This window comes from Cherax quadricarinatus, chromosome 14 (assembly GCF_038502225.1).
Source record: "Cherax quadricarinatus isolate ZL_2023a chromosome 14, ASM3850222v1, whole genome shotgun sequence".
Classification (NCBI taxonomy): domain Eukaryota; kingdom Metazoa; phylum Arthropoda; class Malacostraca; order Decapoda; family Parastacidae; genus Cherax; species Cherax quadricarinatus.
Window position 1 is genome coordinate 12,492,829 of NC_091305.1, and position 17,423 is coordinate 12,510,251.

General features: G+C 40.3%; 1 protein-coding gene across 3 annotated transcripts in view; it reads right to left on the reverse strand.

Moving 5' to 3' along the window:
* Nucleotides 1-17,423, reverse strand: part of LOC128695390 (G-protein coupled receptor Mth2-like) — a 149,494-nt gene that overhangs the window by 79,587 nt on the left and 52,484 nt on the right. For 2 of the 3 annotated variants that reach the window (XM_070084858.1, XM_070084859.1), the window contains exons 2-5: nt 14,451-14,742; nt 10,794-10,914; nt 10,212-10,327; nt 6,746-6,980 (exon numbers count right to left, since the gene is read on the reverse strand). In XM_070084858.1, coding sequence (XP_069940959.1) covers nt 6,746-6,980; nt 10,212-10,327; nt 10,794-10,914; nt 14,451-14,732 — 754 coding nt within the window. In that variant the 5' untranslated portion in view covers nt 14,733-14,742. The remainder of the gene's footprint in view (nt 1-6,745; nt 6,981-10,211; nt 10,328-10,793; nt 10,915-14,450; nt 14,743-17,423) is intronic. The other variant, XM_070084860.1, reaches the window with a different exon arrangement.

Here is a 17,423-nt window from a genome sequence, read left to right on the forward strand (position 1 = left end):
ATGAAATTAAAGTTGCTAGGGATTCTAAAACTAACCCAAAAAGTTTTTTCCAGGTCTATAGAACAAAAGTTAGAGATAAGATAGGTCCCCTTAAAAATAACTATGGGCACCTTACTGACAAAGAGAATGAAATGTGCTCGATTTTTAATAATTATTTTCTCTCAGTTTTTACACAGGAAGACACTAACAATATTCCAGTAATTAATTTTTATAGTGGGCTAGAAGATAAATTATGTAACATCACAGTCACTAGTGAAATGGTTGTGAAGCAGATAGACAGACTGAAGCAAAATAAGTCGCCGGGTCCTGATGAGGTTTTTTCAAGGGTTCTTAAGGAATGCAAAATGGAACTCTGTGAACCATTAACTAATATTTTTAATTTATCTCTTCAAACAGGTGTAGTGTCTGATATGTGGAAGATGGCTAATGTAATTCCTATTTTTAAAACAGGGGACAAGTCATTACCGTCAAATTAACGCCCAATAAGCCTGACCTCAATTGTAGGCAAATTACTAGAGTCAATTATAGCCGAGATTATAAGAAGCCATCTCGATAAGCATAGCTTGATTAATGATACTCAGCATGGATTCACAAGAGGCCGGTCTTGTCTAACTAATTTATTAACTTTCTTCAGTAAAGCTTTTGAGGCTGTTGACCACGATAAAGAATTTGATATTATTTACTTAGATTTTAGTAAGGATTTTGATAGAGTTCCGCACCATAGACTGTTAAAGAAAGTGGCAGCTCATGGCATTGGGGGAAAAGTGCTCTCGTGGATCGAGTCATGGCTCACTGACAGGAAGCAGAGTGTCCATAAATGGGGTTAAATTCGAGTGGGGATCCGTAACAAGTGGCGTTCCACAGGGATCAGTCTTGGGCCCGTTGTTGTTTATAATATATATCAATGACCTTGATGAGGGAATTACTAGTGAGCAAATTCGCCGATGACACAAAGATAGGTAGGATAATTGATTCAAACGTAGATGTTATGGAACTTCAGGAGGATTTAAACAAACTATTCTTGGTCAGAAAAGTGGCAGATGCAGTTCAATGTAGATAAATGCAAGGTTCTGAAGCTTGGGAGTGCCCATAACCCTATTACTTATAAGTTAAATGATGTAGAACTTAGCCATACAGATTGCGAAAAGGACTTGGGGGTTATGGTGAGCAGCAACCTTAAACCAAGACAGCAATGCCTAAGCGTACGTAATAAGGCAAATAGATTACTGGGATTTATATCAAGAAGTGTAAGCAACAGAAGTCCAGAGGTCATACTGCAGCTTTATACATCATTAGTAAGGCCTCACCTAGATTATGCAGCTCAGTTCTGGTCTCCATATTACAGAATGGACATAAATTCATTAGAAAACATTCAGCGTAGGATGACTAAATTAATACATAGCATTAGAAATCTTCCTTATGAAGAAAGATTGAAGACTCTTAAGTTACATTCACTTGTTAGACGAAGAATGAGGGGAGACCTGATCGAAGTGTATAAGTGGAAGATAGGTATTAATAAAGGGGATATTAATAAGGTCTTGAGGATGTCTCTCCAAGAGAGAACCCGCAGTAATGGATTTAAATTAGATAAGTTTAGATTTAGAAAGGACATAGGAAAGTATTGGTTTGGAAATAGGGTAGTTGATGAGTGGAAGAGTCTACCTAGTTGGGCTATTGACGCTGGGACTTTGGGTAGTTTCAAATTTAGGTTGGATAAGTACATGAGTGGGAGGGGTTGGATTTGAGTGGGACTTGCACATCAGAGCTTGTAATAAAGTTGGTAGAATTACCGACAATATATAAAGTAAAAGGACACAAGTGCAACTAATGTGACATTTACTGTGGCAACGTTTCGCTCTCCAGGAGCTTTATCAAGCCATTACAAACAATACATGGACACAGAGGGTATATAAAGGCTCAGAGTGAGGTGTAATACTAGTGAGGTACCATTTCAATGTTCACTAGTGGTACTAGTAGTAGTAGTAGTAGTAGTGATGAATGGTTTGAAAAACCGACAAGTTGAAGATTGAGACACTTATGCAGCATATGGGAATCTTTATTCAGGAAACGTTTCGCCACACAGTGGCTTCATCAGTCCAATACAAAGAGGAAGGCGTAAGGAGAGGAGGAGAATGAGGTAATCAGTCCCTCAACCTGGAGTCGATGTGTTCAGTCCATCAATCTTGTAGAATGTACAGCATAGGGCCGTAGACGTGGCTTATATACTGTAGTGAGGTGAGGTGAAGCAGGCGGAGGCGGGGTCATAGTGGTACCATCCACTAGTCGAAGTAGGTCTTCGTCCAAAGGTTGAACAAATGTTGAAGAATTCTTTGTAATAAGATCCCATGATGCTGCTGTGTCTGACAGTTGTGATGAATGGTTTGAAAAACCGACAAGTTGAAGATTGAGACACTTATGCAGCATATGGGAATCTTTATTCAGGAAACGTTTCGCCACACAGTGGCTTCATCAGTCCAATACAAAGAGGAAGGCGTAAGGAGAGGAGGAGAATGAGGTAATCAGTCCCTCAACCTGGAGTCGATGTGTTCAGTCCATCAATCTTGTAGAATGTACAGCATAGGGCCGTAGACGTGGCTTATATACTGTAGTGAGGTGAGGTGAAGCAGGCGGAGGCGGGGTCATAGTGGTACCATCCACTAGTCGAAGTAGGTCTTCGTCCAAAGGTTGAACAAATGTTGAAGAATTCTTTGTAATAAGATCCCAGCAGCATCATGGGATCTTATTACAAAGAATTCTTCAACATTTGTTCAACCTTTGGACGAAGACCTACTTCGACTAGTGGATGGTACCACTATGACCCCGCCTCCGCCTGCTTCACCTCACCTCACTACAGTATATAAGCCACGTCTACGGCCCTATGCTGTACATTCTACAAGATTGATGGACTGAACACATCGACTCCAGGTTGAGGGACTGATTACCTCATTCTCCTCCTCTCCTTACGCCTTCCTCTTTGTATTGGACTGATGAAGCCACTGTGTGGCGAAACGTTTCCTGAATAAAGATTCCCATATGCTGCATAAGTGTCTCAATCTTCAAGTAGTAGTAGTAGTAGTAGTAGTAGTAGTGACAAAAGTAATACAATATGGTAGAGCAATTAATTCGTACATGAGTAAAAGAATATAAAAGCTATTACTTGGGTAACATAAAAATAGGTTGGACAAATATAGACTGGAATGAGGCAGCTTGTTTCAGTGTTCACTCTGTGCTTTGTGTAGTATAACAGTAGAGACTATGTGATGGTAGGGTTTACTGTTTTCAGGAGGATTCTTGCTAAGACTTCGGAGATGGTGAAGCTGCCGTTGTTTTGTTTAATTGTATTCGAAACAGCGATCAGTGCTGATTCGAGGCACTTGCGTCTGCGGAAATTAGTTTCTTTGATCACTAATTGGGCGTCTCTGAATTTCATGAGATGATTGGTGGAATTTCGGTGTTCTACACAGGCGTTGTTCAAGTTATCGTTCCTACATGCGTAAATGTGTTCATTGAGGCGGGTGTCGAGGTTTCTGGCCGTTTCACCTACGTAAATCTTGTCACAGCCTCCACAGGGTATAGTGTAAACTCCTGCATTGACTGGTTCGTGGTGCTTGGATTTTGTCCTGTTTATATCCTTTATTGAAGTGCTAGAAGCGATGGCGACTCTGGTGTTAGCTTGTGAAAGTACTTTTGAGACGTTCAGTGCAACCTGGCTGTTGGGAAGAATTATAACTTTGCTGGGAGTGGTGTTGATGCGTGGAGAATTTATCAACACCACTCCCAGAAAAGTTATAATTCTTCCCAACAGCCAGGTTGCACTGAACGTCTCAAAAGTACTTTCACAAGCTAACACCAGAGTCGCCATCGCTTCTAGCACTTCAATAAAGGATATAAACAGGACAAAATCCAAGCACCACGAACCAGTCAATGCAGGAGTTTACACTATACCCTGTGGAGGCTGTGACAAGATTTACGTAGGTGAAACGGCCAGAAACCTCGACACCCGCCTCAATGAACACATTTACGCATGTAGGAACGATAACTTGAACAACGCCTGTGTACAACACCGAAATTCCACCAATCATCTCATGAAATTCAGAGACGCCCAATTAGTGATCAAAGAAACTAATTTCCGCAGACGCAAGTGCCTCGAATCAGCACTGATCGCTGTTTCGAATACAATTAAACAAAACAACGGCAGCTTCACCATCTCCGAAGTCTTAGCAAGAATCCTCCTGAAAACAGTAAACCCTACCATCACATAGTCTCTCCTGTTATACTACACAAAGCACAGAGTGAACACTGAAACAAGCTGCCTCATTCCAGTCTATATTTGTCCAACCTATTTTTATGTTACCCAAGTAATAGCTTTTATATTCTTTTACTCATGTACGAATTAATTGCTCTACCATATTGTATTACTTTTGTCACTACCACTACTACTACTACTACCACTAGTGAACATCGAAATGGTACCTCACTAGTATTACACCTCACTCTGAGCCTTTATATACCCTCTGTGTCCATGTATTGCTTGTAATGGCTTGATAAAGCTCCTGGAGAGCGAAACGTTGCCACAATAAATGTCACATTAGTTGCACTTGTGTCCTTTTACTTTACACATCAGAGCTTATTTCTTGGGTGGCATTGAAAATTGGGTTGGGCAAATGTTTTGTTAGTGGGGTGAATTGTAAAGGACCTGCCTAGTATGGGCCAACAGGCCTCCTGCAGTGTTCCTCCTTTCTTATGTTCTTATGTATGTTCTATATACACAGATAACCCGCACATAGAAGAGGAGCTTACGACGACGTTTCAGTCCGACTTAGACCATTTACAGTCACATATCCTATATCCTTCCTGAATCTGAATTTTTCCAACTTGAAACCATTGTTGCGAGTCCTGTTTTGGCTAGATATTTTTAGCACGCTATTTACATCCCCTTTATTTATTAATGTTTTCCATTTATACACCTCAGTCATATCTCCTCAATTCTACGCCTTTCTAGAGTGCAGATTCAGGGCCCTCAGTCTATCCTCACAGGGAAGATATCTGATATAAGGGATCAACTTTGTCATCCTTCTTTGTACGTTTTCCAGAGCATTTATATCCATTCTGTAATACGGTGACCAGAACTGTGCAGCATAATCTAGATGAGGCCTAACCAAGGATATACAGAGCTGAACAATCTGAGGACTTCTATTATTTATACTTCTTGATATGAAGTCAAGGATTCTGTTAACTTCATTGCGAACACTTATGCACTGTTGTCTTGGTTTCAGATTACTGTTAACCAGAACTCCTTAGTAAATCCTTTTCGCAATCAGTAGTATTAAGATTTACATTATTTAGTTTATATGTGGCATGGTTATTTTCCTGTCCAACATTTAGAGCTTTGCAATTGTCTATATTAAACTGCATCTACCACTTCTTCGACCATTGAATCAGTCTATTCAAATCCTGGAGTGCTCTAATGTCCTCATTAGAATGAACTGGACGACCTATTGTGGTGTCATCAGCAAATTTTCTTATGTCGCTATTTATTCCCTTATCTATGTCGTCTATGTAAATTGTGAACAACAAGGGGCCCAACACCAACTCCTGTGGAACACCGCTTGTGACGTGCCCCACTCTGATTTCTCCCCATTTATGCAAACTCTCTGCTGCCTAATTGTCAACCATGCCTCTACCCCATACACAACACTGGTTCAAAATACTTCATCAGCAGCATAGAACAGGAGCAATATAGTATTTTAATCTCTTACTTCCCCGCTCATTTGCCTCTAGTTAATAATTATACTTAAATTATTGCAGGAATTACCTTGAGAATTACTGCAGTCTCTTTCATGTCTACACAATGATTCCTTTGAACAGGGAATTCTGCTACTTTCTTAAATTGTTTGCTTATCGTCCTGGACTTCCGCAATATGGCTAGAGAATTAACTTTGAAGACTGTTCATTGCATGTATATAAGTGCTATACTTTGCTATTTGGGACTAATCACGAAACATTAAATCACAGACCGGATGACTTAACAAGTGCTTTAAAACGCGTACGGAGGGTGAAGTAACATGTTTGTAGAAGATACTGAATCCTTTAGAAAAAGAAAAGAAATTGAAGCAGGAAGGTTAACGGACAGTACACACCAAAAAAGCAAGATGGAGGACTTAGTGTTACTCTTGTGAAGAGACGCGGCAGCACCACACACCTTTACCACAAAAATATATAGCTATACAATACAGAAAATTTCAACAGTCACCTTCAGGGAAGAACTTCACGAACAGTCACTTTCACGTGGTCAGTTTTAGGTGTTTGTTTTGACTGTTGGTATATAATCAGTCACACAAAACAGCTGAAAGTTGCTGACAGTGTACATGTTCTGTGTCTACACATTATATAACTCCTTTTCCTAAGATCGGATCTGATGGAATCCCATTCCACAAGTGCTGTATGATCTTTAAGGGTTTAGCGCTTCCCCGTGAATGTCATAATTACTACTAGTACTACCAGTAGTACTATTATTACTACTACTACAAATAATAATATACACCTTGTAATAATGTATAAGTTAATTTATTACAGAAAACACCCGTCAGTCAGTAGAAGGCGTGGATCAAAATCTCGGACTTAATGATTCATGAAATGGAATCCAATGAGCAGGTAATCATATTGACAAAGTCGCGTCGTCACGTTAAATGTTACAATTATTAAGATTGATAACCTCGTGTGGCCCGCCTCGGCCTCCACTCACCCATGAAGATGCAGGCGGTCATGGAGAGGAGATGGGTGGCCATCTGTACGATGACGGTGGAGACTTGAGCGATGCAGAGGGCCAGGACGCTACACATGAGGCACCTCCCCAGCAAGTCTTGCAACTCCCCCACCATGCAGTACACGAGGAAAGTAGTAGCCAGGAATATTGCAGAGATGATGAGTCCCACGGGGTACAGTGTCTGGTACACCACACGGTCGAAACTAGACTCCTTCTGTTTGTATGTAAGGAAGAATTAAGAGACGCCTCGAGACATTGTTCAAGTAGATAAGAGTCCTCAGGTTGAAACAAATAAATAAAAGCATTATAGAACACAGTAAGGATAAAACAAAATAAAGCCTGGTTGCCAGAGCAATTAGACGTTCTGCTTCTAATTTTTTTTGTATTGCTATGTGCAAGTGCTACCCGTCACAGGATGGATATCAGGTGAACACTGGCTACTCCGGCGGCAAAATATAATCTTTCTATGTATCCATTAACGAACAAACCACTCCTTTCTTGTGCTGAATAACCCACTAGCGTATATTTTGATCCAGTCCTCGTCAGAGAGAGTATTCTTGAAGAGAATCACCTGAGTGTGGGTATTCCTGAGTGTGGGTATTCCTGAGTGTGGGTATTCCTGAGTGTGGGTATTCCTGAGTGTGAGTATTCCTGAGTGTGAGTATTCCTGAGTGTGAGTATTCCTGAGTGTGAGTATTCCTGAGTATGAGTATTCCTGAGTGTGGGTATTCCTGAGTGTGAGTATTCCTGAGTGTGAGTATTCCTGAGTGTGAGTATTCCTGAGTGTGAGTATTCCTGAGTGTGGGTATTCCTGAGTGTGGGTATTCCTGAGTGTGGGTATTCCTGAGTGTGAGTATTCCTGAGTGTGAGTATTCCTGAGTGTGGGTATTCCTGAGTGTGAGTATTCCTGAGTGTGAGTATTCCTGAGTGAGGGTATTCCTGAGTGTGGGTATTACTGAGTGTGGGTATTCCTGAGTGTGGGTATTCCTGAGTGTGAGTATTCCTGAGTGAGGGTATTACTGAGTGAGGGTATTACTGAGTGTGGGTATTACTGAGTGTGAGTATTCCTGAGTGTGAGTATTCCTGAGTGTGAGTATTCCTGAGTGTGAGTATTCCTGAGAGTGAGTATTCCTGAGAGTGAGTATTCCTGAGAGTGAGTATTCCTGAGAGTGAGTATTCCTGAGAGTGAGTATTCCTGAGAGTGAGTATTCCTGAGTGTGAGTATTCCTGAGTGAGTATTCCTGAGTGTGAGTATTCCTGAGTGTGAGTATTCCTGAGTGTGAGTATTCCTGAGTGTGAGTATTCCTGAGAGTGAGTATTCCTGAGAGTGAGTATTCCTGAGTGTGAGTATTCCTGAGAGTGAGTATTCCTGAGTGTGAGTATTCCTGAGTGTGAGTATTCCTGAGTGTGAGTATTCCTGAGTGTGAGTATTCCTGAGTGTGAGTATTCCTGAGTGTGAGTATTCCTGAGTGTGAGTATTCCTGAGAGTGAGTATTCCTGAGTGTGAGTATTCCTGAGTGTGAGTATTCCTGAGTGTGAGTATTCCTGAGAGTGAGTATTCCTGAGAGTGAGTATTCCTGAGTGTGAGTATTCCTGAGTGTGAGTATTCCTGAGTGTGAGTATTCCTGAGTGTGAGTATTCCTGAGAGTGAGTATTCCTGAGAGTGAGTATTCCTGAGTGTGAGTATTCTTGGCCAGACGTAAAGAGATAAAGCAACACACTAAAAAGCGAGTGACCTGTAGCACATTACTAGTGTCATAGAATATTAGTGACCCCTGCAACCATAAACAGGCGAGAACAGATAGATAGATATAGATAGAGATATAGATAGAGAGAGAGAGAGAGAGAGAGAGAGAGAGAGAGAGAGAGAGAGAGAGAGAGAGAGAGAGAGAGAGAGAGAGAGAGAGAGAGAGAGAGAGAGAGAGAAACTGAATAAATTATGCATAGTTTGCAGATTAAAATTTAAATAGAAATATAAGTTGGCAACCACATAAGCTGAAGGACAAATTCCAAGAGTTTTGATAAGTTGCACTATGTTGCACTTAACTAGCACTATGTTGCACTTAACTAGCACTATGTAGCAATTAACTAGCACTGTGTTGCAATTAACTAGCACTGTGTTTCACTTAACTAGCACTGTGTTGCATTTAAATTGCATTGTGTTGCACCTAACTAGCACTGTTACACTTAACTAGCATTATATTGCACTTAACTAGCACTGAGTTTCACCTAACTTGAACGGTGTTGCACTTGACTAGCACTGTGTTGCACTTAAGTTGCACTGCGATGCACTTAACTTTCAGTAGGATGTTTGTCAGAGACTCGAGTAACAAAGTCCAGAAGCTGTGTAATGATACAAGTGTTACACATGTTTGTTACGTTACAGCAACACGTGTTGCTGTCCCGGTACAGTTGTCATAACAATAATATTATTAATTATTATTATTATTATTATTACTCGTATAGTGAGTAAATCTGCGACTTCAAATTGAACAGGATTATTATTTTTAACTATTATTATTAATAGTTAATAACTATTATTTTTAATTATTAATAATTATATTTTTTAAATTTTATTATTGCTGTTATTTTTAATTATTATTATAATTATTAAAGAATTATATATTTTATTCATGGTGAGACGCGAGGGACAAATTCTGGTGCTCAGCCTTGATGTTCTTGTTCTGGTGTTCGCTCTTGATGTTTTGTTCTGGTGTTCAGCCTTGATGTTCTTGTTCTGGTGTTCAGCCTTGATGTTCTTGTTCTGGTGTTCAGCCTTGATGTTTTGTTCTGGTGTTCAGCCTTGATGTTTTGTTCTGGTGTTCAGCCTTGATGTTTTGTTCTGGTGTTCAGCCTTGATGTTTTGTTCTGGTGTTCAGCCTTGATGTTTTGTTCTGGTGTTCAGCCTTGATGTTTTGTTCTGGTGTTCAGCCTTGATGTTTTGTTCTGGTGTTCAGCCTTGATGTTCTTAAAGTTCTTCATTTTGTTATGAATGTAGACGGATAATACGTATAAATAGATAAAAGAAATATATTTGATAATTAATAGATAAGATACATGTGTAGATACTGGATAACACAGAAGACATGTTATAAGACATTCCCTTATATAGGCCTTAAAATTAGTCATTCCATGAGGGAGAGAAAATTCCATATTCTGACACTCAACTGAGAGAAAGTTCCTTATTATGACACGACTGTGAGAAAGTTCCTTATTATGACACTCAACTGAGAGAAAGTTCCTTATTATGACACGACTGTGAGAAAGTTCCTTATTATGACACTCAACTGAGAGAAAGTTCTTTATTCTGATCCTACGATGGGAAAAAAATTCTTGCCCTGTCTCTCAGCGAGAGAGAGAGAGAGAGAGAGAGAGAGAGAGAGAATCGTCACACTTTATTCATCCTTTACAAGAGGTAATAAGCAATGAGGGAAGAATTCCTCACCATTCTCACCTTATCGGGGAAGCAGACTATGGCTTCCACCTGTTCCTCCGTCACCAGCAGACAGAACTGGTCGGTGGAGAGTCTGCGGTTGGTGTTAGACGGTATCACCAGCTGTCCTGTCGGTGAGATGGAAAGATAACCTTGGCGAGTTTGGAACAGAACTATTTATTGCATATTTCTAGGAGGGGAGTGTGGGGGGAGGGGGGTAACAATTTTTTTCTTATGATGTAGAAAACATTGCAATTATCTAATGAAGTGAAAGTAGTGTGATGGAAAAAGATCCTGGACACGATGATTCATGTTTCACTAATATGATCAGGTGACAGTGTTGACACGAGGAGCTGATGGTGTTGACACGATCAACTGACGGTGCTGACACGATGAGCTGATTATGTTGACACAATCAGCTGATGATACAGGTAAACAATAGCAGTTTATGTTCCTGGGGTCAAGAGACTTCTCCAGTACAGCGGTGATTGTTGACCTACCCAGCTATGGCATTATAAAACGATGTTTCAATAACTTAATGATGATGGTAAGACAACTATAGTACGACCACTGATGCATCTTGCAGCCACTCACCATTTGGCAGAAGATGGAAAGCGTCCTCTGGCTCCACCTCCGGCTGCAGACTGAAGAAGGTACAGTTAGGGAAGCCTGCTCGTACTTTGTAAGCGAACTGGTACTCCACAGGCAGTCCATCCTGAAACGATAAGTAGTGAATCTTCTGGCCTTAGAGACATGTACAACTGCAGCATGAGACAGAGACATTGTCCCTCCCTGAGTCCTAATGACATAACACCACGAGCATAGCTGCGTCTCTCACTACCAACAGACATTAACTGATAAGTAATTAGGTACCGATATAAACATATGCAAGAATCAGTCATTGGACCCATTCATTCCGTTTCTGATGCACATAGGTGATTGACATGGAAAACAATTTCCTACATGTTAATGTTCCCAGACGAGGTGAAGAGATGTGTTAAAACATAACTGCAGCAAGTCTTGGACAAACTACAGAGATAAGACTATGTCATGTTACTATTAATTATACAGTTATTGATGAACTTTGTGAGGACTTCCTGGGGATGGTGGAGGGCAGAGTGCCTCCGAATATGGGAAAGACAGACTCTTGAAGCACATAAAACATTATTAAAACTACGTTTCACTTAAGAGTTCTTCTTGAGAGAAACGTTGTCTCTATATAGTCTTGCTCTGCACTAAATGTGTTTGCAATTGAAAGTCCACAACTGTATGGAATTTCACATACCGTTCTAGTCATGGACATGTCACTGCTACTAGGTGTCTGGTTTGAATTCAAGTAATCTTTATGCGATTTCTCACTTTAATGATACTTCGAGACTCATTTCCACTACTGGTCACTTAATGTCTCACAGGTGTGTGCAAAGTGAAGAACTCAGGTGACACACTCAACATTTCGCAAAACCTACGCTGTTATAGATAGGAAATACACACCAACTCTAACTAGGACATTTATTAAGAAAAGCCTTTCGTCATCCATTGGCTTTGTCTAACCAATTGGATGGCGAGAAAAGTTTACCTTAATACAGTGTCCTGGTAACCGCGTGCATCTTTCTTACGTACTTGACACTTCAGCCTCGCCTATGTTGATGAGGAATTTATGCATAAACAAATATTCTTGAAAATTTGATATGCACTGCACGTACAATTTTGCAATAGATTTCAGTACAAACGAAAAAAAATAGAGGGCTAGCAGACAGCTTGGGTGACTAAAATAGCTGCGGTGAAAACTGGCCGAGGGGTAATAATAGACCTGCTCAAGACAGGTTCATATCACAACTGAACCTAGAGTGAGCTAGATCAAGGGTCGCTAAACTTGTTCTTCAAGTGGACCACATCAAAGTCTAAAATTTGGGAAGGGGCCCAACTTCAAGAACACAGAGCAGTACAACTGTGGATATTTAACCAAAGGGAACATTAACCACAATGTTAATACAATCAGTAAATGAAAAAAAAACTTAAAATGAGAGTAACTCAATGATGAACTTGTTCTCGTTATATATATATATATATATATATATATATATATATATATATATATATATATATATATATATATATATATATATATATATATATATATATATATATGCAATAAGATCACAGTAATCAGGTGATTTCAGAATATGCAAAACAACCACTCTGAAAGAATAGAGAAATTCCAAGCGCTTTCGTGACTACTCACATTATCAAGGAACTATGAAAGTAAAGCATCCAAGGAAGCTATATAAGGGGTCGGCCAGCACCTCACTATCAGATCCCACAACGGTTAAACACGTGACGCGCGCCGACCCAACTTGGATAGGTCCTTTGCACAACTCACCCACAAACTATTCTACCCAAGAAAATTTAAAAATTATTATTTGTCCAGTGTATTATTAAATTCTTCCCAAATTCTATTAATTATAAATGGATCTAATTTATAAATATTCATATTATTGTCAAAACTGCTTTTTATGAAACAAGATTCAATTATATTTCTGTCGACCATGGACTTGCTTGATACTACTTTCTCAACTTTTTGAAAATCAATTGGATGGTTAAAATCTCTTATTTATTCATATAGAGCATTGGAATCTTGTCCAGTTCTAATGCTATATTTATGTTGTTTTAATCTTAGTTCGAGATTTTTACCAGTTTGACCGTAATGAACTTTATCGCAAATTTTACAATAGTTCCTGACTATGGAACTGAACTTCTCCAGGCCGAGGGACTGACAACCTCAAATTCTACGACTTCAAGGGTGATGGACTGATTACATCGTCTTCACATCTCTACTGTTCCTGCCTACTTTCTGTATTCGACTGAAGAAGCCTATTGTGTAGGCGAAACGTTTCGGAATAAAGTTGTCTAACTGTTGCATATGTGTCTTACCTAACAACAAGGAATCTTATAGACACATCCATCAGAATTTTGGGGGGAATTCTTTATCAAAAGTTTTTTTACTGTATCAAGATTTTTGAATACAACTTTAATATTAAAAGTCTTAAGAAGAGAAGGCATATCAACCAAGTTTTCATGGTAATAGAGAATCAGCCTTATTCAACTAAAAATATGTTGGTTCTCCCTTATCATGAAAACTTGGTTGATATGCCTTCTCTTCTTAAGACTTTTAATATTAAAGTTGTATTCAAAAATCTTGATACAGTAAAAAAACTTTTGATAAAGAATTTCCCCCAAAATGCTGATGGATGTGTCTATAAGATTCCTTGTAAAATTTGCGATAAAGTTTATTACGGTCAAACTGGTAAAAATCTCGAACTAAGATTAAAACAACATAAATATAGCATTAGAACTGGACAAGATTCCAATGCTCTGTTTATTCACGTAAGAGATTTTAACCATCCAATTGATTTTCAAAAAGTTGAGAAAGTAGTATCAAGGAATTCCATGGTCGACAGGAATATAATTGAATCTTGTTTCATAAAAAGCAGTTTTGACAATAATATGAATATTTCCTTTGGTTTATATAAATTAGATCCATTTATAATTAATAGAATTTGGGAAGAATTTAATAACACACTGGACAAATAATAATTTAAATTTTCTTGGGTAAAATAGTTTGTGGGTGAGTTGTGCAAAGGACCTATCCAAGTTGGGTCGGCGCGCGTCAGGTGTTTAACCGTTGTGGGATCTGATAGTGAGGTGCTGGCCAGACCCCTTATATAGCTTCCTTGGATGCTTTACTTTCATAGTTCCTTGATAATGTGAGTAGTCACGAAAGCGCTTGGAATTTCTCTATTCTTTCAGAGTGGTTGTTTTGCATATATATAATATACATGCATATTTGGCGAGATACTTCAGCCTCATATCGTATAACAATGGCAGAATATACCAACAAATAAATTATTAAGACAACGTGTGATTTATGGCATATTTAGCTACACACAAGATCAGTTAAGAGCCGCATGCACCCGTAGAGTCGCTTGTTGGTGACCCCTGGAACCCTAAATGAACTCAGTCTGCTTCTAGATTTTATCTTGCCTTTCCCTCTTCATATCCTCTCCTCACTCATAATAATAATAATAATAATAATTATTATTATTATTATTATTATTTACTGTGCATTAATGGTATACACTACCGGCAGGTTGATGCATAAGACATGTGCAACACCTGGGTATCTTCATCATAAATAGACTCAGGTGTTGTACATATGTCTTATTCCTGAGTATGCTGGTGGTTGGCGCTCACCTCATGATGGAAGGATATCAAAGGTTTCTCCTGGGCAGGGTCACAGCTCATCTTGCTCATGTTGAAGACCATGTCGAAACCACAGCACACAGGCACCGTCACGTTGGCCTCTATCTCCCCGACCTCCAGCAGTGCTTCCACCTTCTCTTCCACCTCCTCCTGGGTGAGGGGAGAGGCTCTGCCTTCCTCGTTGACGGTGTTTTGCCCGCTGCTGGCTCCAGAGCCTGCCACTCCCACCACCAGCAGCGCCACCAGCAGAAGGCCACACGTCGCAGAGGCCATCTTGCTGCTCCTGAAGGAGGAAGTGAGTTAATGTACAGAGGGGTAGAATGAGCACAACATGTGAGCATACATACAAAAACTGTATATTAAAACTAACATACAAGTAGACGGATATGGACAACTTGGTCACTAAGATACGCCCATACCTGGGTATCTTGATCTGAAAGATGTTTCGCCCATCAGGAGATTTATTATTACAATGGCAAAGCAACCTGGTAGGAGAAACGTCTCCCAGGTTTTTCATGTCTTAATCATCAACTTTCCGGTACTTAATACCTGTGATCTAGACATGAATAAATTGACAGTCACGGAGAAGGGGAGAGAGAGAGAGAGAGAGAGAGAGAGAGAGAGAGAGAGAGAGAGAGAGAGAGAGAGAGAGAGAGAAAGAAGTATAGCCATAGCAAAATATACAACAATTATATATTCACGGAGACCCACATGGGCAATACGTCGCCCGGGAGCGGCGGGCAATCACGTTTCATCCCCTTGAAGAGAACAACAGTCAGAGGCAGGCAATCAGATGTAGAAACAGGCTAGTGTGTGTGTGTGTGTGTGTGTGTGTGTGTGTGTGTGTGTGTGTGTGTGTGTGTGTGTGTGTGTGTGTGTGTGTGTTGAGTGCGTGTTCACACTGCAACACATTCCTCTGGTGTAATGATAACATTGCCGGGGAAATGCAAAGTTATGACAGGGTATCAATACTGCTTTAATAATCACCTGACCATACTCACACTCCTGAAACACTCACTCACTCAACATAACATGCCGTATATCTACGCTACACACTATAAACCCACGATACACACCATATACCCACGATACACGCCATATACCCACGATACACGCCATATACCCACGATACACGCCATATACCCACGATACACGCCATATACCCACGATACACGCCATATACCCACGATACACGCCATATACCCACGATACACGCCACATACCCACGATACACACCATATACCCACGATACACGCCATATACCCACAATATACACACCATATACCCACGATACACACCATATACCCACAATATACACACGATACACGCCATATACCCACGATACACACCATATACACGATACACACCATATACCCACGATACACACCATACACCCACACATACCATATACCCACACTACACACCATATACCCACAATACACACCATATACCCATACTACACACCATATACCCACAATACACACCATATACCCACAATACACACCATACACCCACAATACACACCATACACCCACACTACACACCATATACCCACAATACACACCATATACCCACAATACACACCATATACCCACAATACACACCATATACCCACAATACACCCACACTACACACCATATACCCACAATACACACCATATACCCACAATACACACCATACACCCACAATACACACCATACACCCACAATACACACCATACACCCACAATACACACCATACACCCACAATACACCCACAATACACACCATATACCCACAATACACACCATATACCCACAATACACACCATATACCCACAATACACACCATACACCCACAATACACACCATATACCCACAATACACACCATACACCCACAATACACACCATATACCCACAATACACACCATACACCCACAATACACACCATATACCCACACCATACACCCACAATACACACCATATACCCACAATACACACCATACACCCACAATACACACCATATACCCACAATACACACCATATACCCACAATACACACCATACACCCACAATACACACCATATACCCACAATACACACCATACACCCACAATACACACCATATACCCACAATACACACCATACACCCACAATACACACCACCCACAATACACACCATATACCCACAATACACACCATACACCCACAATACACACCATATACCCACAATACACACCATATACCCACAATACACACCATACACCCACAATACACACCATACACCCACAATACACACCATACACCCACAATACACACCATATACCCACACCATACACCCACAATACACACCATATACCCACAATACACACCATACACCCACAATACACACCATATACCCACACCATACACCCACAATACACACCATATACCCACAATACACACCATATACCCACAATACACACCATACACCCACAATACACACCATACACCCACAATACACACCATACACCCACAATACACACCATATACCCACAATACACACCATATACCCACAATACACACCATACACCCACAATACACACCATATACCCACAATACACACCATACACCCACAATACACACCATACACCCACAATACCCACAATACACACCATATACCCACAATACACACCACCCACAATACACACCATACACCCACAATACACACCATATACCCACAATACACACCATACACCCACAATACACACCATATACCCACAATACACACCATACACCCACAATACACACCATATACCCACAATACACACCATACACCCACAATACACACCACCCACAATACACACCATACACCCACAATACACACCATATACCCACAATACACACCATACACCCACAATACACACCACCCACAATACACACCATACACCCACAATACACACCATATACCCACAATACACACCATACACCCACAATACACACCACCCA